General features: G+C 44.8%; 1 protein-coding gene across 1 annotated transcript in view; it reads left to right on the top strand.

Annotated features, from left to right (window-relative positions):
* The window catches only part of TP73 (tumor protein p73), a 225249-nt gene that overhangs the window by 53469 nt on the left and 151639 nt on the right, over nt 1–20141 (top strand). The window contains 2 exon segments of the mRNA XM_020975460.2: nt 301–396; nt 1854–1977. Coding sequence (XP_020831119.2) covers nt 301–396; nt 1854–1977 — 220 coding nt within the window.

Here is a 20141-nt window from a genome sequence, read left to right as displayed (position 1 = left end):
AGGACCTAGAAGACCATATGTGGCCTCGAGGCTACAGGTTCCCCACCCCTGATCTGGTTCCTGTCCCATCTCCGACACTTACTACCTATGTAAGCCTTCTCAGCCTCCTCATCTGTAAAATGAGGCGGTTGGACTCATAGCCCCTCCATTCCCTTCCAGCCCTAAATCTGGGATCCTCTGAAAAGTGAAGACGCTGGCCTTGGAGGGGGTGGGTGGTTGCTAGAAGCAGATGCATTTGGAAAGCATTGGAGATGCTGGAAAGTGGCTTCTTATTCACAAGGGTGTGCTCTCTCTTGCCAGAGTGTTTTACCCTTGGCTGGATTCTCCCTCAGTGAAGATGTCCCAGTCTTCCTCGGCAGATGAAGGAACCACGTTTGAACACCTCTGGAGTACTCTGTGAGTTTCCATCCAAATCTCTTTCCTTGGGAGATGAAGTAGAAGGGTAGGGAGCTGTTTCCTCAGCTCATATTAGGCTCAACCATCTCATCGGGTCTGGTGTCCAGTTGTAGGTAGATGGGCACATGTGGGCAGGAGCTGCAGCTAAATGGAGCACCCGTGCCAGGGCCTTTCCTTAGGATGTATCATGTAAAACTAGGTACTTCCTAGTAGTCCACAAGTAGGCTAATTGCCCTCCTTATCGTCCTTGGTGATGTAGAAAAAGACCCTGATGACTGAGGAACAAGGTGGGGTGGAAGGCTGGGACACCAAGAAGTCATTTGGAACACTGCTGGGAGAGGTGGCTGGGGGTGGAGGGCGTGGCCAGGGTCTTCAAGCCTTTGAAGACTTGTCAAGTAGAAGAAGCATTAACCTTGCTGTACTTGGTTCTAGTGGTGGGAATTACAGAGAAACCAAATTTGGCTTCAGATAAGGAAAAAACTTTGTACCAATTAGAATTGTCCCCAAAGAGAATGCCTTGGGAGGTAGTGAGGTCCCCATACCTAGAGGTCTTCACATGGAAGAGGGATACTCACTTGTCTGGGGAGAGGATTCCTGTTCAGATGTAGGTTGGACCAGATGAGCTCTATCACAAACTTAGGTTCTTCAGTTTGAGAAGAGGATCAGGAGGTGGGGAGAGAACAATGAGGAGAGAAGAGGAGAGGAGAAGGGGGGAGAGAGAGGAAAAGAGATGAGAAGAAAGGATGGGAGAGGACTGGAAAGAGGAGAGGAGAGGAGAGGGCCAAGAGGAAAAGAGAGAAAGGAGAAGTGAGGAGAGGACCGGGAGGTATACAGAGGGCAAGAGGAAAGGAGATGATAGGAGAGGAAAGGAGTGAGGGAGGGGGTGAGGGAGGGAGGAAGAGAGAGAGAGAAAGAGAAAGAGGAAGAAGAAGAAGATGAGGAGAGGAGGAAGAGAGAGAGAGGAATGAAGGGGAGAGAGAGAGGAGGGAGGAGGGAGAGAGAGAGAAAGAGGAAGAAGATGAGGAGAGGAGGGAGGGAGAGAGAGAGGAGGGAGGAGAGGGGAGAGAGAGAGAGAGAGAGAGAGAGAGAGAGAGAGAGAGAGAGAGAGAGAGAGAGAGAGAGAGAGAGAGAGAGAGAGAGAGAGGATAAAAAAAGAAGAGAAGACAGGGAAGGGAAGAAAGGAGAGGAGAGCTGAGGAGATGACCAGAAGGTGGGGAGAGGAGAGGAGGGGTGGGGAGGGGTGGTCTAGAAGTACATAGGAAGAAAAGTAAATGGGAAAAAGTTTGAAGCCAGGATACTCTCAGGTCCTTCACAGTGACGAGATTAATTTATACCCTCTCCCCCCAAACACCCCACCTCCTTTCCATTCTCAGTTAACTCTAACCTTGGGCTGGTAGGTTAGGATATTTAGACCAGTGGTTCAAGTAGGGCTAAAGGCTTTCCTCATCTTTTCTCAGGGAGCCAGACAGTACATACTTTGATCTCCCCCAGTCCAGCCAAGGAGGCAGTGAGGTGGTGGCTGGTGGGACTGTGGTCAGCATGGATGACTTCCATATGCAGAGCATGAATGAGTCCGTCATGGTAAGTGAGGTCTCTTAACTGCTGCAGGTGAGACAAAGTGCTCATAGCAGGGTTGGTTTTTCCTTGGAAGGGTAGCGTGACTGAGCTAATGAAATGGCAACTTGGATGTTTGGCCCAGTTTCCCATTGCCCCTACTACCCATGTCCCTTTAAATGGGTGAGATCATAAAAGAAGCTGGTCAGATCCAAGTTCCCTAAATGACCTCTGGATGACTGGGCTTCTCCTCTAGGCAGGAATGTCAAGATGTAGGGTGTCTGGATTGGGAACCAATTCAAACTCTCATTATCCCCTTTCTTCCTGACCACTCTGTGTCTGAGCCATAGAGTAAACTGGTTGTCTTAATGGCAAGCAAGCATGATTAAGATTATGGGCTTGTAGGACAGATTGCAGGACTGCTGGGGTACTGGGGTATTGGGCTTGATCACAGAATGATCAAGGCAGGAAAACTAGCATCTTCCTTCCACATTAGCCACTCTTTCCTGCTTCTGACATCTTGGCCCATTCATTGCTGCTCCCACCCAAAATGCTAGTTTCATTCTGAGCCCCTGGATAGAGTGTTAAATTATGGTTAATACTTCAGGTGTTATCCCTCCCTGGACTATTTGCATTTCAATAGAGAGCTATGGAAAAGCTTTCCAAATGGAAAAAGATTTTCAATGGTGGACTATCTGCTACCATCTAAACCATTCCAATAAACACTTATTAAGTTTTTATGATTTATAACACACAGCCCTGGGGCTACAAAAACAAAACAAAATAAATCATTCTCTTCCTTAAAGGATCTTACTTTCTACTGATTGGGAGGTTGGGGATGATGTACACTATGTGTAGAACTAAGTAAATATGGAATAATTGGGAAAGAGAGAAAACACTAATATTTAGAAGGAATCAGGCAAGTCTTCCTCTGGGGAGAAGCTGGACCTTGAAAGGAGCTAGGAACCAGGTGTGGTGACTTATACCTTTAATCCCTGCTACCAGGAAGGCTGAGGGTGGTGGATGTCTTGAGCTTAGGAGTTCTGAGCTCTAGTGGGCTAAGCCAATATGGTGTCCATACTAAGTGCAGAATCAATATGGCAGTGGGTGGAGGGGTGAACAGGTTGCCTAAGGAAGGGCAAACTGTCCCAGGTTGGAAATGGAATGGGTTAAAGTTCCCACACTGATCAATAATGAGGTCCTGACTGTGAGTGGCCAGTGTACTTTCAGAATAGAGAGAGCTGGCCTTTAAAAGGAGGAGGAAGAAGAAGATAGACGCTAGGGATTCTAAGATGTGCATGGGAGGTGGTAGTGGGAGCCTGTGCATGCGTGGAGACTGGAGATAGAATTTTGACTATATGACAGGGTTCTATTAAAATCTGTCTGGAAAGACAGGTGGGAGCCAGGCTGTGGAGGACTTTAAATGCCTGATGGAGGCATTTACAGACTGTATTTTATCCTAGAGAAAATAAGGAGCCTTTGAAGATTTTTGAACAAGAAAATGGCATGGTCTTAGGTGTATTATAGGAACTTAAGTGTGATATCCATGTGAAAGACAGGCTAGAGAGGGCAGAACATAGAAGAAAGGCACCCAATTAGGAGGCTATTGACATAGTCTAGGAGAAAGGAGAGGTGGTGAAAGTGTGAAGGAGGGTCCCAAGAGGTCAGAAGGAGCTGTAACTGAAAAGGCTCAACACCCAATTGGCAATGAGGCGGGACAGAAGGAATAGCAACAGTCAAAGATGGTTTCAAGGTTGTGGACCTGGGTAACAGGAAGGGTAGTGGTACCCTTAACAGAAACAGGAAAATTTGGGGATGAGATATATTTAGGGAGGAAGAAAACGAATTCTCTTTTGAACACGTTGAGTCCGAATTATACCAAGACATAATTTGGAGAAAGGAGGGCTTGCCCAGTATACCTCATGCTGTATGACCTTGGGCAAGCCACTTAACCGCCTTGGGCCCCTGTTTCCTCCCCTATAGAATGAGGGTATTAGACTAGATGCTTCTGAGGTCTCTTTCAGCTCCTTGGCTGTGATGCGTACTCTGTCTACTTTTAAGGCCACACTTCCTAGAGTCTTGTGGACATCAAAGGCCCTACATTAGAGAACTCATTGCCTCATAGAATCTTGGGGTTGGAAGGGACCCTAGAATTTATTTAGTCCATCTCCCCACCCCAGGTAATGCAACAGAAAATGATGTTTATTATGAATCACCCGATACAAGAATCTCTTCTGTGGAACCGCTGGACAGATGGTCAAATGTTTCTCTGTTTGGACCCTCAGTGGTGGGGAGCTCGTTATCTGAGAGGGGAGCCTGTGCATTGCTGGACAGCTCAGATTGTTAGAAAGTCCCTCACTATGCTGAGCTGAAATCTGCTTCCTCAGAACTCAATAGGAGTCTTAGCGAGCAGGAAAAAGTAGGATGGGCACGGAACCATGGACACCATCTCTGGGCCTGTCATGGAGCACGGTCACTGTTCAGCTGCCCGACTAGCCCCTTGGGAGAAATGAAGGCCTCACTGGAGGCCTGGAGAATTCCAACCTTGCCTTGGGGGATGAAGGGAGTGGAGAACCTTATTTCCATACGGGTGGTGTGTGTGCTGGCTCCCTCCTGTCTCCCCTCCCCTCCCCCCCCCCCCCCCCCCCCCCCGACCCCAGCTGGAGTGGAAGGAATCTGTTCTAAGCCTGGTGAGTCAGGTTCAGGCCAGGATACGAAGAGTGCTCTCTTGCCTGCTCGGGCACGCAGCTTGCTGGGCCCCACGCTATAATGAAGGTGGAGCCCTACCCCTTTCCAAACAAAAATAGAGTATAATTTGTTCAGGTATAAACATGCCTCATAGTAAAAAGCCATTTATGAGATATTTACATGCATAGCACACTTAATGGCAGTGGGAATTCCCGGCATAAATTGCTGGCTCAAACTTGGGGGTTTGGGAGGGGGAGGGGTAAAGAAGGCTGAGCCAGGCTGGGCATGGGGAAAAGGTTAGTCAGAGGGTTAGCTTGGTGATAACGGGCCAGAGCAAAAGGCAAAGTCCAGGAAAGAGGGCAGAAAGAGATGAGAAGGCGGAAATGGCCCTGAGACCCCATAGGGAAGCAGAAAGGGACAGTGAGCAGCAGTTTGGGCTGGGGAGATGGGGGAAGGGGATGGGGTGGCTGAATGATGAATGGAGGACCCATGGACATTGTGGGTAGTCTGTGCTGGTCACAACATAGAGTATTATACACACACCCTGTGATTCTGAGTCACTCAGCCTCCTATAGGGCTCAGTTTCCCCATCTGTATAATGAGAGTGTTGGGTTAGGGGCCTCTAAGATTTGTGCCAGCTCTAGAGATGACCAAGTGACCTTCTGTCGTACTATGAAGAAGGACTTCCATTGTTTACATGTCCACAGAATCATACGCCTAGAGCTAGGAGGACCTTCTCCATTCTCTCCTCTTACAGATGCGGACATTGAAATCCAGAGTGGCTTAGCAATGTGCCGGAGGTCATACAGACAGTAAATGGCAGAGTGAGGATTTGAACCCGGGTCCCCTGCCTTGAAATCCAGCCCTCTTCCCAGTGCGCCACAGGGACACTGGTCATGCTGTGATATGGTGGTGACCGGGAGTTCTCAAAAAGTAGGCCCAATGAGTTAAGATTTTGGTTGGTAGTATTCAGTCGGAAAGGATTTGTGTAGAGGTGCAGCAGTAGACTGCCTCTAACAAAGGTGCGCTGGAGACTGTTCAAACTGAGCTGATTGTTAAATCTTTAGTGTGAACAATTAGCTCAGAAATCAGTGAGCACTATATAAATCAGAGCCTGATCTATTGTTTTGTGATGGTTTAGACTTAAGAAAGCGATAGAGAAAAATAATAATACAGAGTAAACAGAAAAGTGTGGACATTTTCAGAGAGCTGGTTGTTAAACATTTACCAGCACAACCGTGGCTCTGGCTAAGTGGAAAAAATCATTACCTAATGTTAAGTCTGTAGAGGCCACCAGGTAGGCTAAGGCCTGATGTTCATACTGTATAAGGATTAGGTGAAGGAACTGGGGATATTTAGCCACAAGAACAGAAGTCTCAGCTAAGTCTGATTGGTAGCGGCCTCCAAGTAGTGGATAGAGAGGAAGCCTTGAGGTAAAGACTTGGGCTCAAGTGCCCCTCTGACCCCTCCAGCCTGTGTGGCCTGAGCAAGTCACTGAAATGTCTCTGTGCTTGGGCCAGCTCTCCTTTCTTTTTTTAAAAGTTTATTATTCTGAACTTAACAAACATCCAATAAAATGAGCATTTCCATACATGCAGTAGAACAGAAACAGAAGATTGTAACTGAAATTGTAGATCTCTATTAGGTACAGCTGGCTTTTCTTTTAAAAATAGAACATTCTGCATGGAATTTTCAAAGCTGTCCTACTTGTCTGCCGTTCTTTCTGGCCTTCCTTCTGTTTTCTTCTGCTCACTTGAAAATGTCACCTTTCTTTCTCCCATCCTTCCTTTTTTCCTTCCTTTCTCTCCCTCGTTCTTTCTTTCTTCCTTTCCTTCCTTCCTTCTCTTTCTCCCATCCTTCCTTCCTCTCTTCCTTCCTTCTTCTTCCTTCCTTCCTTCCTCTTTCTTGTCCTTCCTTTCTTTTTCTTTCTCCCTTCCTTTCATCTTTCTTTCCTTTGTTCTTTTCTCTCATTCTTTCTTCCTTTCTTCCCTTCCTCCCTTCCTCCCATCCTTCCTTCCTTCTTTTTTCCTCCCTCCCTCCCTTCCATCCATCCATCAATCCTTCTTTCCTTTCTTCCTTCGACTGAACATGAACACACATGTGTATCTAAGTGTGTGTATGTGTATGTTTGTGTGTGAATTCCTCAGGTTTTGCATTTGTAAAATGAGGGAGTTAGACTTCATGGCCTCTGAGCTCCCTTCCATCTCCAAACCCAAGATCTCATTGATCTTAAGTTTCTACCTGGTGGCTATTCAGCCATTTCACTCGTGGCTAACCCTCTGTGACCCCCTCTCCCTGCTCTCTCCCCTCACCCTATGCCTTTCTGGTAGGGAACACATAATTAGCTCTCCTTTGAGCTCTCCCTGTCTTGTAACAATTAGGCTCCTCATGATGGTAGCTCTGAGAAATGTATTCATTGTAACTAGGCTTAGTGGAAGGTGACTTTGAAGGGAGTTAAATCTATATATTTAAGGTTGAATGGGGAGCAGTTTCCCAGATGGTCCTAAAGAGGAACCCCCACAATAAGACTTGTTGGAGATTTTGGGAGTAAAGCTAAAAAAAGCTGAGCCTACCCTGGAAGGAGGAGGATCTTTGGGCCCTGTTATTAATTTATATTAATTGCATGGAATCTCCTTTAGCTGAATGCAAGAGGCTTTAGCTGAACCCAGATCTTCTGACCCCAGAGCTAGAGCACTCAGGATTATAATGTACTTTCCTGTATGTACTCTCCCTGAGACAGAATTAGTCTCTCCTGTTGGGAGAAATACTCTTTAGGAGTTTGAAAGACGAGGAAGGGAATAAGCATTTATTAAGCACCTACTGTGTGCCAGGCACTGTGCTGAGCGCTTTACAAAGATTATCTCACTCAATTCGCTCAACAACTGTCTGACTTAGGTGCTCTCATTATCTCCATTTTGTAGATGAGGAAACTGAGGCAGACAGGTGAAGTGACTTGCCCAGGGTCACATGGTTGGTAAGTGGCTGAGGCTGGGTTTGAGCTTAGGTCTTCCTGCCTGCAGGCCCAGCACTCTTCCCGCTGCTCTTACTAGCCTCCTCCACTGCGCTAGCAATCTCGTAATATCTATAGATATTACAGATGAGGCGGCCAAGGCTCCGGGAGTTCAAATAACTCACCCCCAGTCACAGGTCTCAGAGGTGCTGTAGTCACCCAGCCCAGAGGCCCATGCTCTGGCCACTCTTTCTTTTCTTTTCTTTTCTTTTCTTTTTTTTGTTTGGTGAGGCAATTGGGGTTAAGTGACTTGCTCAGGGTCACACAGCTAGTAAGTGTCAAGTGTCTGAGACTGGATTTGAACTCACATCCTCCTGACTCCAAGGCCAGAACTCTATCTGCTGCGCCACCTAGCTGCCCCTCTGGCCACTCTTTCCTTTGGGAAGCCTTACTGTTGACTTCTGATGTAGCCCCTGTGCTCTTGGCCAGCCAGCGTGGTAACCCACGACCTATAACAGAACGGGACATGATGGGATGGATTCATATAGCTGTGTCAGGGGAGCACACTTTGGAATAGCTGTCACCCCTCTGCAGGCTGGAGGACTCACAATTTATCCCCCAGTGAAGAGAGAAAAACATGCTGGCTCTACTCATTTTAGTATGGGTAGGGAATAATAATGTTCATTATTGACTTTCATGTGGCACTTTTGAGCTTGCAAGGTACTTTTCACGTATTATTTTATTAGATTGTAAGGTACTTGAGGGCAGGGACTGTCTTTTGCCTCCTTTTGTTTGACCAGTGCCCGGCACATAGTAGGTGCTTAATAAATGTTGATTGATTTCAAACTCACCAAGTCTGGTGAGATAGACATTAGAAGTGTCATCATCTCCATTTTACAGGTGGCCTGAGTGAGCTGGGTGTGGTCACATAGCTGGTTAGTGTCTGGAGCAGGATGTGAACTGAGGTCTTTCCCTCCCCATCTCCACTTCCTGGCTTTCTTAAAGTCTCAGCTCAAGTCCCTTCTGCAACAAGTATTTCCCAGGCTTCCTTTATTTTCATGTCTTCCCCCTAGTGATTATCTCCAGCTTGGCCTAAATGTATTTTATTTGTCCATAGGTATTTCATAGTCTCCCCCATTAGACTGTAAGTTCCCTGAGGGCAGGGGTTGGGGTGTTTTTTTTGCCTTTGTATCCTCAGTGCTTAGCACAATGCCTGACAGATAGGAGATGCTTAATAAATTCTTGTTGACCGACTGCCCTCAAGGAGCTTCCAATCTACTGGGGATGGAGTGGATATAACATGTGCTTGTCTATTTGTAAATACAAACATATTATTTAATACAGAATATATACACAGTAGATTTTTTTTTTGTCCAGACCTGTGATTTGTATCAGTGTTAGGGTACTCTTTGGTGAGGAGAGTGCCCCTACTAATTCTGGTTCTTATTGTTGAGTCATTTTTCAGTCATGTCCAACTCTTTGTGACCCCATTTGGGGTTTTCTTGGCAAAGATACTGGAGTGGTTTGACATTTCCTTCTCCAGCCCATTTTACAGGTGAGGAAACTGAGGCCAATAGGATTAAGTGACTTGCCCAGGGTCACATAGCCAGGAAGTATCTGAAGCCATATTTGAACTCACAAAGATGAGTCTTCCTGACTCTGGGCCCAGCATTCCATCCCGCTGTACTATCTCTTAGGTTATTACTCTGCAGTTTACAGTCTTAGTTGTTTGTACCACTGAAAATTCAGCAACTGGGTATGCTTTTCCTAGGCAGTGTGTGTATCAGAGGCATGACTCAGACCCAGGTCTTCTCGCCTCCAAGGGTGACTCTCTGTCCACTAGGCCACACTGTCTCTCCTACAAATCAGAGTTCAGGAAATGTCGAATGAACGAATGAAAGAATTTATGCAGTTCTTAGCCTAAAGACAAAAGAGGGAGTGTGGTAGAAAGGGCCATAGTGGTGGACTCAGACAGCCCAGCTTCGAATCCTCTCTGCCTCTTGGTGCCTGGGCATCCTTGGGTAGCTCTTCTGGGCTATCTGTAAAATAAAGAACTTGGATCACAGGGCTTGTCAAATCTCTTCAAGTTCTCCATTTGTAGTCCTGTGACTGTAGGTTGAAAAAAGGTGCTGACCTGCACTGGCAGAAGGACTTTCCTTCTAGGAGTTCCTTATCCTAATGATACATCCCTGTCCCTTGTGGTCATAGTCATAGTAGTGGTGTAGTGAGGTATGATGGGGAGTGTCCTGTTTTGGTATCCAGAGACTTGGGGTCCGTGCCTGACCTCCTCCACTATTTCTCCATGTGATCGATAAAATCCCTTCTTTCTCTAGACCTTGTTTCCTCCTGAGAGCCTTGGATCAAGCTCTGAGCTTCTGTAAGAAGGAAGGAAAGGACACAGGGAGAGAAACTAAACTTGGAGAGGGGATAAAAGAATGGGGGTCACAGTGGCAGCTGGAAAGAGTCTGTGGAAGCACACACACACACACACACACACACACACACAGTTACTTCTGTGTTGGGCCACTTTGAAAATCTGACACGAGCCTGATCTTTCAGACTTTGAAACTTTCTGCCTTCCTTGGGGGCATGTTCACCTCCTCTAAATGTTTTTTCTGATTCTTCTGTGTCTTCTGTCCTCATTTCCACGAGTGTCCTCTCCCCCAGGCCATTGTGGTCTTTTCATTCCCATGTTCGGTCTGCTGGAAATTTCCCCCCACTACCCTGTAAATACTTTGTAACCCAATGCTGAAGTCTTCTGCCCTGCCTTATCTTTCCTTTCCTTCCCTTTCTTTCCCTTCCTTTGCCTTCCTCTCCCTTGCCTTCTTTTCCCTTCCCTCCCCTTCCCTCTGCTTTGTAATTCCCCGGCCTTGCTCTTTCTTCCCACCTCTCTGGCATCCTTTTCCCTCCTCTCCCTGTGGCTTTGTTTGACAGACAGCTGTGGCTAAAAACTACCAGCAGGTCTGGGGCCAGGGCCCCCCCTTCCTCGCCAAGCCATCCGCTGATAGCAGCTGCTGCTCCATGATGCATTGTCTCTGCTGAAGCAGAAGCCCCTACCAGCTGGGCATCCTGGAGCTGCAAAGGCATTCTGACCTGCCCCCCTCCTGCCTCTCCGGCAAGTATGGCTGGTGCCAGGAGCAGGGGACAGAGACTGTGCACAGAACTGGAAGCCCCTCTTGTCAGGGCTCGGCAAGGGCCAGCAGAATCCTAGCTGATGATAATACCTCAGGTGATTCATCACTCAGGTCACCCCTGCTTCTTGTTACTGGTCTCAGCAAGTGTGCTCAGCTAGGGAAGGTACTGCTTAGTTCCAGGGTATGGGCTTCTGACCGTGATGTCCAGCATACACAGACACAGACACAGAGACACACACACACAGAGACACAGACACAGACACAGACACACACACACACACACAGAGACACACACACACACACACAGACACACACACACACACACACACACACACACACACACATTATACAGACTCTGCCAGCCTCACATTAAGGTGATGTGTGGGCTTGCCTTATGAAGGCATAGCTTCACTACCAATAAAGGAAGGAAGGGTTTTATTCAATCCAGGAGAGAGGGCTAAGCAGGATCTGGAGGAGAACTCAGAGACCACCAAGTACAGGCCTCTCCTTTCAAAAATGAGACTGAAATCTGAGATGGGGAGCAGGGAGGGTTGGGTGGGAAGGCCTTTGCCCAAGGTCATACAGGTGGTAAACGGGAGACCTAGACTGACCCATGTCTTCTGACTCTCGACTTGCTCTGATGCATACTAGCTGGGTAACTCTGGACAGTGTTCCACAGCAAACTCTGCAGGACTCTAAATTGCAGAGAAGATGCCAGCCTTCATGGGAAGAGGGAGTTCCATATACTAATGGAGTCACAGGCCCGTGGCCTAGCTCTGTCCCTTCTGTCTCCAAACCCAGGACTTTTCCCACAGTATCATGACAGGTAGAATTGGAGCTTGGAACTCTTGAGGTGTCCCTTTGGGCCTGTCCTGTCCTGACTGGTCACATCACCTCAGACAGGTAGCGTCACTATTACTGTTGCCATCATCATCATCATTAGTTTACTCTCTTGTTCTGAGTTGTCAACAAGCATTTATTAAGCACCTACTGTGTTTCAGCACCGTGCTGAGCACAGATACAAATAAAGAGAAATAACATTCCTTCCCCTCTTGGAGCTCATGGTCTAATGGGAGAGAGAACATGCAAACAACTGCGTACCAGCAAGCTATAGAAAGGTTAAATTAGGGATGGAGGAGGCAAGGAGGAACGCCTCTTGTGGGAGATTGATTTTCCTCTTTAAAAACATTATTCCTTAAAGTATAAAACAGTACTCTGTTCAACAGGGCAGAAATGTCACCAAAAGATGTTCATAATAAAACACATTTGCTATCTCTTACCTATGCCAGACAACCTGTCCTAAAGTACATATCTGTTTTTTTAATCAATTAATTTGTTTTGGTTTATCAACATCACTTCTATAAATTTTCGAGTTTAAAATTTTTCTCCCCCTCCCTTCCCCCCTCCCTTCCTAAGATGGCACACAATCTGATATAGGCTATACATATACATTCCTATTAAACATATTTTCACATTAGTCATATTGTAAGGAAGAATTAGAACCAATAGGAGGAACCACCAGAAAGAGGAAACAAAACAAAACAGAAGAAAAAAAATAGCAAACACTATGCTTTGATCTGCATTCAAACTCCATAGTTCTTTCTTGGGATGTGGATAGCATTTTCCATCATGAGACCTTTGGAGATGTCTTAGATCCTTGTATTGCTGAAAAGGGTTAAGTCTATCAATATTAGTCATTGCACAATGTGGCTGTTACTGTGTACAACGTTCCCCTGGTTCTGCTCACTTCACTCAGCATCAGACCATACAAGTCTTTCCAAGTTTTTCTGAAGTCCACCTATTTATCATTTCTTATAGCACAATAGTATTCCATTACATTCGTATACCGCAACTTGCTCAGCCATTCCCCAATTGATGGGCATCCCCTCAATTTCCAATCCTTTGCCACCACAGAAAGAGCTGCTATAAATATTTTTGTACATGTGGGTCCTTTTCCCATTTGTTTGATCTCTTTGGGATATAGCCCTAGAAGTGCTATTGCTGGGTCGAAGGGCATGCACATTTTTAAAGCCCTTTGGGCATAGTTCCAAATTGTTCTCCAGAATGGTTGGATCACATATCCATTTCTTATCCATTTCTTCTTCATCCTTCCTTATCCTGAAAACTTCATCTTCAAAATCTCCTTCTCTTTCTCTATTAGATTTCCTCCATTAACACTTCTTTATCAAATTTTCTCTTTCATGCCATATATATATATGAATTTTTATTTATTTTGTTTTTAATTTATGGAATAAAACAAGCAATTCCATAACATAGTATAATAAAAAAGATAATTGAACATGACTGCTAATCTATTATGTGCAACTTGCTATTCCTTTTAAATATATAATAAAGATATATAATACAGATATATTTCTTAACATTTATACATGTACATATTCTCAACATTCATTTCCTTTTTTGTGTGTATGTTTTTCTCCATCCTCTTTGCTTATAAATTTTCTTCTCTTTACTCCTGCCCCTCCTTTCTTTCCTTTTAACCCCTTCTGCACTATGCCCTCTCCAAGCTTAAGGTCTGTTTTGTTTATGTCTAAACTCTCTTTGAATCTTCCCTCCTTCTTATGCTGTGCCCCCCTTTCCTCTTCCCATTTCTTTCTGTATCCCTTTTGAGTTGAATGTTATCAAAATCTTTGTGTGTGTATGTGCATTTGTGGGCCCTTTTCTATGAGTATCTATGTATGCAAGGGACTGGAAATATTCTTCCTTCATCATTCGTCCATCCAGCCATTCATTCACCCAATAAGCATTTATAGAAGGAACTAACTGTGTGCAGCATATGCTAAGCACCAAGGGGATTTTGAAGAAATGTAGGGCATGGTCTTTGCCTTCAAGAAATTTTCATGAAACCCAGTAAACTTTCACATTTCGTTCCACAGCTGTATTCCATCCTTTCTCTAATGAGAGGCAGAAGGCATGTTTCAGTTATTTGTCTGAAGCAGCAACTGGTCCTAGCATTGATCATAATTTGGAAGTCTTTTAAAAATAATTCTTTTTAAATTCCATTTTTATTTTATTTTCAGAGATACATTTTCTCCCTCCCACCTCCCTCATCCCCTTTGAGAAAGCTAGAAAAATAAAACTGGTTATGAATATATTTAGTCAAGCAAGACAAATGCCTGCATTGGCCAAGTCCACACACACACACATGCACCCACACACACACACACACACACACACACACACACACGGCAATATTTTATCATGAATGTTCTGCAATTGTGGTTGGTCATTGGGTTGATCAGAGTTCCTAAGTCTTTCAGAATTGCCCTTTTTAAAAAAACACTATTTTGCTTTGATTCTATTCACTTCATTCTGTATCAGTTCATATATATCTTTCCAGTTTTTCTGAAACCATCCTCTTTTATCATTTCTTACAGCACAATAGTATGCCATCACATAATTTGTTCAACTGTTGCCCAACCGTTGAGGGACATTCCCTTAGTTTCCCATTCTGTTTCATCAAAAAAGAGCTGCTATAAATATTTTTGTACATAAGAGATTTTTCCCTCTCATTCTTTGTCTCTTTGCAGAGTAGACCTGGTAGTGGTATTACTGGGTGAAAGTTTCATGCAAATTTTGGGCATAGTTCCAAATTGCTTTCCGGAATGACTGGACCAAGTCACCATTCTGATGTTATTTCAGTATTGTTTTCCCTTATTTTCTTGAGGTCATTGTATAAATTGTTCTGGTTCTGCTTAGCTTGCTTTACATCACTTGTTTCAGACAAGTCTTCCTCAGTTTCTCTGAATTTTTCATTTCTACCTTTTCTTATGAATGGTAATAATAATAATCCACTTCATTTGCGACAATTTGTTCAGCCATTCTCTTTTTTTAGGCGATTGGGGTTAAGTGACTTGCCCAGGGTCACACAGCTAGTAAATGTCAAGTGTTTGGTCTGAGGCCAGATTTGAACTCAGGTCCTCTTGACTTCAGGGTTGGTGATCTATCCACTGTGCCACCTACCTGCCCTGTCAGCCATCTTTTAACAATAGGCACTCACTTTCTTACTCAGACACTTGGCACGTACTAGCTGTGTGACCCTGGGCAAGTCACTTAACCCCCGTTGTGTCACCAAAAAAGAAAAAAACAGAAGCAAAAAGAAAGAAAAGAAAAGAAAAGAAAAAGTCTTATGACAAATACTTTTATATAAATGGGATCTTCCCTTCTGTTTTTAATTCCCTTGTAGGATATGCCTAGTAGTAATAGTTAGGTCAAAGGGTACGTACAGTTAGTGACTTTTCTGTTGTAATTCCAAATTGTCCTCTGGAATAATTGAACCCATTCTCACCTCCACTGACAGTGTATTAGCATGCCTGTCTTGCTGCTGTCCCTGAAACATTTTTTGTTTTTGTCGCCAGTCATCTTTACTCATCTGTGGGTGTGAAGTGAAAACTCAGTACTATGTTTTTTTCATTCAAGAAGCATTTTATTAAGCAGTTACTATGCAGGAGGCATAGTGCTATGAAACTACCTTTCTAGTGTTTATTCTGTAGGTTCATTTATTGCCTCATTCATCCAATTATTTTTCCATCCCCATCCACCTATCTATATATTCACCCATCCTTCCCTCCATCCATTCATCCATCCCTCCTGTTCATACCCATCTTCCTCCCTCCCTCCCTCCATCCATGAATTTATGTAACAAGTGTTTACATGGAACTTATGGCAAGTCAACCTACATATTTTTCTTTCATTTATTACTCCGACACCTGTGACTGATATATGATGAGTAGGGTTACTTTTGGTGAGCCCCTAATGAGATGAATCATAGTTTTTTTTATTCAGCTTTTTTTTTTCGCAGAATTACAAAATCTCAGGAGTCAGAAGGGACCTCTGGAGCTATCCAGTCTAATCTCTATTTCTATGACATCCCTGGCAAGGGGTCATCTGGTCTCTGCTTGAACCCCTCTGGAGGTCCTCCTCCCACTTCCTGAGGCAGCCCAGCCTGCTTGTGGATAGCTTTAGTCATTAAGATCTTTTTCCATATCATAAAGCCTTCTCTGCAACTGTCTCCCATCACTCTTTGTTTGGGACAGGCAGCTCAAGTGTCATCCATCTTTGAATCGGATGAATCAGAGAGCCATGGAATCTCCTTTTTAGAAAGGACTTCAGAGACCATCTAATCTATCCTCTCCCTGAACAAGAATCCCCTCTACAAACAACCCAACAAATGTACTTCCCTTTCTGCCTGAGGACCTCCAGGGAGAGGGCACCTACCATCTCTTGAGGGCTTCTTTCCTCACGAGGCAGGCGTGGTCCAGGTTCTGTCTCCCCCTTTCCCCTGTCAATGCCTGGTAATATCCCATGCCCTCCTTCCCCAGGCAGGACCACATCTAAGGCAGGGACTGCCTATACCTTCATCTCATCTCATCTCATTAGTAGTTTCTCTTGCAGAGGCAGCACATTCCCCTTAAATCTTATCTTCTCATGCCCTTGCACCTAGCACCTGCGCTCTATTCAATTCAATTCCTGTAGCTGAACTCAATTCAATTCAATATTTATTAAGCCCACACCACAGGCAAGGCTTCAGGACTTCTGGCACACCGACTTTGTGTGTGTGCCCTTTGTCTTTGCATAGGAGCTGAGGAGCTCACAATATGAAGGAGGAGGATCTGGTCAGCTACACAAATAAGGAGGCTACAGGGGAGGGAGTGATAAATGAAGATAAGTAATTTTGAGAAATGGGAGGAGGAAGAGATTGCTGTCACTTGGAACACTCAGGGAAGGCATATTCTGTTTGTTCATGCTCATAATAAAAATGATAATATCAAATCCATTTATATAGTGCTTTAATGTTTTCAAAATGCTATGTCTGTCATCTCCATCCATCTGTCTTATCTACCCATCCATCCATCCATTTATCTTTCTGTTCATCTATCTATCCATCCATCTATCCTCTTATCTATTCATCTACCTAGCTGTCCATCCATCCATCCATCCATCTATCAGTCAGTCTGGCCATCTATCTATCTGTCTGTTTGTCTGTCTTTCCATCTGTCTTATCTCATTTGATTCTCACAACAGCCCTGAGAGATGCTATTATCTCCACTTTACAGATGAGGAAAATGAGGCTCAGAGAGGGTAAGAGATTTGCGCAGGGTCACACAGCAAGTAAGTGTCTGAGGAAAGCAAGAGTTGAACTCGGATCCACTTCCAGCATTTTCCCCTCTGTGACACCTAGCTGAAAAAGTAACCATTCAGCCTTTGCTTAAAGATCTCCAGTGAGGTTTTCCAAGACCTTCGAAGACAACCAGTTTGAAGCTCTAATTATTAATTACTTATTTTTAACTTTCCCATCATTCATCTGCCTCTCTGCCCCATGAGCCAAGCAGAATAAGTCTCCACAGGTAGGCTATAGACCTGTGATTTCCTTGGCATAGAGAAGTCCCAGCTGAGGAAACACTTTCTTCCCATGAAGGTTAAGTGACTTGCCCAGGGTCACACAGCTGGTAAATGTCTGAGACAGGATTTGAACTCAGGTCTTCATAACTGAAAGCCCAGCACTGTGCAACCTGGTTATCTCATGTACATAAACATCTTAAAGTGGCTCTCTCTGGCCTCTGGATAGATCATTGGGATCTTCAGTTAGGATAACTGTCCTGCATCACTTGGTAGTCCTTGCATTTTTTTCCTAACGTACCTCGATTCCCCTAATTGCAAGTTTTGAAAAACCCAACCTTTGGCCCAAGTGCATTAAAGAGCCGAGGAATTGGTATAAACCAAGGTATTAAGGACAGTGGGAGTTAATAGAAAGATAGAGAAATGTATGTATGTCTGCATGTAACCCCTCCCTCCCCCCTTCCAGGTGCCACATGCCTTGGGCAGTAGGCAAAAGCCCTTTTTCAAGCATACAGCAAATCTCTGCTGTCTTTAGGGTGTCCACCTCCTCATTCCTTCATTCAGCAAGCATTGCTTAAGCCCCAGCTATGTGCCAGGCTCAGGTACAAGGAAGAGGGGATTGGGGATGGGGATGGGGACTGGATTTGTGATTTCATTGACATAGGAACCTTGTGAACGAGGAAGTTCCCTCTAGTGATGTAAGGTAGTCCCTTCCCTGGGACTTGTAGTCTTGGAGTGCCTAGAGCACTAAGCCCTAAGAGATTTGCCCTGGACCACACAACCAACATATGTGACAGGCAGGGCCTGAGCCCTGGTCTTCCTGTCTCCGAGACTGGCTCCCTGTCTCCTAAGCTGGGCCTAGCAGAGTTCCTGGCATACAGTCCCCTTCTTAAGGAACCAAAGTGTTATACATTACTACAGGGGTGGGGAACCTGCTGCCTTGAGACCGCATGTGGCCTCTAGGTCCTTAAGTGGGGCCCTTTGGCTGAATCCAAACTTCACAGAACAAATGTGGCCTTGAGGCTGCAAATTCCCTACTCCTGCTCTACTACACATCACTACCTTTTATATAACTCAATAAATGGGTTAGGAGAATTACTGTGGTTGGGGGGAAAAAATTATTTCCCTGTAGCCAGGCTGGTGATGGATTCTCTAAAAGTAGCTAGGCTGGGTGCCACTTGAATATCTCTCTGTCTCTCTCAGTGTCTCTGTCTCTGTCTCTTTCTGTCTGTCTGTCCATCTGTCTATCTGTCTCTCCTTTTCTAAGATTCTATGCCAACAAGATTAATTGGAGTTGCCTGAGTCTGAGGTCTTAGGGCACAGTTTATATTATAAAATCATCCAGGGTCGGCCCTATACCACAAGCATGCATTGGAGTAAGATTTTAGTGGAATAAAATTTAGAAAAGAAAGAAAATACCCCGTGGGATCAGTGTAGGTGGGGCTGTTTTCTACCATGAATCCAATTATTCTTGTATAAGAAGAGTAGCCATTTTACCTCTCAAGGGACCTGCTCTTGTAACCGAAGAAAACCTGAGGCCCACAGAGGAGGGGTGTGGGTACTCTGAATGCCTGCCTCTGCTCATTCATTTCTAGGCAAACTTGAGGTGTGAAAGGGTGGAAAATCAGCTACTGCCAAGGAATTACCTTCTTTGGGTGAACCCTCTAGCAACAGCTCCCTGAAGCCCCAGGCAGTCAGTGTTCCAAACCCCAGCTGTTTGGGACCCTCAGGGGATCCAGTGGTTAGAAGGCGATGATGGCAGTGATCTGTAAAGAAAAGAAAAAAGAAGCCAAAGAGATTTTTGTGACTTTTCTCTGTCATCTCCTGGAGGTTTTGGTCTCCTAGGAAAGGAGAAAACTTAGTGTTTGTACATTAGTGAGAATTTTATGTTCTAAAGAGAGTCCAAATGACATTCTAGAGTCATAGAATGTGAGAGCTGGGAGAGGTCTTAGAACAGAGGATGTTCAAGATGGAAGGGGCCTTAGAATGTAGGGTATTAGAAATGGAAGGGGCCTTAAAATGTAGGATATTAGAAATGGAAGGGGCCTTAAAATGCAGGATATTAGAGATGGAAGTGGCCTTAAAATGTAGGATATTAGAGATGGAAGAGGCCTTAGAATGTAGGATGTTAGAGATGGAAGAGGCCTTAGAATGTAGGATATTAGAGATGGAAGGGGCCTTAGAATGTAGGATATTAGAAATGGAAGGGGCCTTAAAATGTAGGATATTAGAGATGCAAGCAGCCTTAAAATGTAGGATATTAGAGATGGAAGAGGCCTTAGAATGTAGGATGTTAGAGATGGAAGGGGCCTTAGCATACAGTATCAAAGCTGTAAGTCACTTTAGAAAACGGTGTTTGCACAGGAGGACACCTTTGAGTAGAGAATGATTGAGCTGGAAGAGGCCTTAGAACATAGAATGTTAGCTCCAAAGGGACTTTTAGAACAGAAAATTCCAGAACCAGAAGGGGTTTTAGGACATGGAATGCTATACTAGAAGGCCTCTTAGAACATAGCATATTAAAGTTGAAAAACAACCTTAGATCACAGAACATGGAATATAAAATATGGAAAGAGTCTCATTGCATATGGTATCAGAGTTGAAACCTTTGAACACAGAATGTCTGAGTTGGAAGGGAACTGAGAGATCACTTAGTCAGACCTCTTTATTTTTTTAGACAGAAACAGGGCTAGAGAAAGTTAAATCACCTGCCCACAGTCATTCAGCAAATCCATAGCAGAGCTTGGACCAGGTCTCCAGAGTCCCAGCTGTGAGCTCTTTCCATCCTCCCCTACTTGACAGATGCCGTTGAGCTGGGGGTGTGTGTGTGTGTGTGTGTGTGTGTGTGTGTGTGTGCGCGTGTGTGTGTGTGCACGCGCCTCCTCTTTGGCTCTAAGTATTCTTTATCTCTGTTCCCTGCCTAGACTGCTTTGACTCAGTCTCTGCTGGGATCTACTTCCTTTCTTCTGGTCCAATGGGCGAGAAAGGGGAGGAGGACTGTCCAAGGAGATCTGAGCTTTGGGCCCCCCTTCGGCATGAGCTCTGGGGGCCTGGTCTCT

Source organism: Phascolarctos cinereus, unplaced genomic scaffold (genome assembly GCF_003287225.1).
Source record: "Phascolarctos cinereus isolate Bilbo 61053 unplaced genomic scaffold, phaCin_HiC Scaffold_726;HRSCAF=1367, whole genome shotgun sequence".
NCBI lineage: Eukaryota > Metazoa > Chordata > Mammalia > Diprotodontia > Phascolarctidae > Phascolarctos > Phascolarctos cinereus.
The sequence above is the reverse complement of the archived record's forward strand: the minus strand, read 5'-3'. Positions and strand labels throughout refer to the sequence as shown.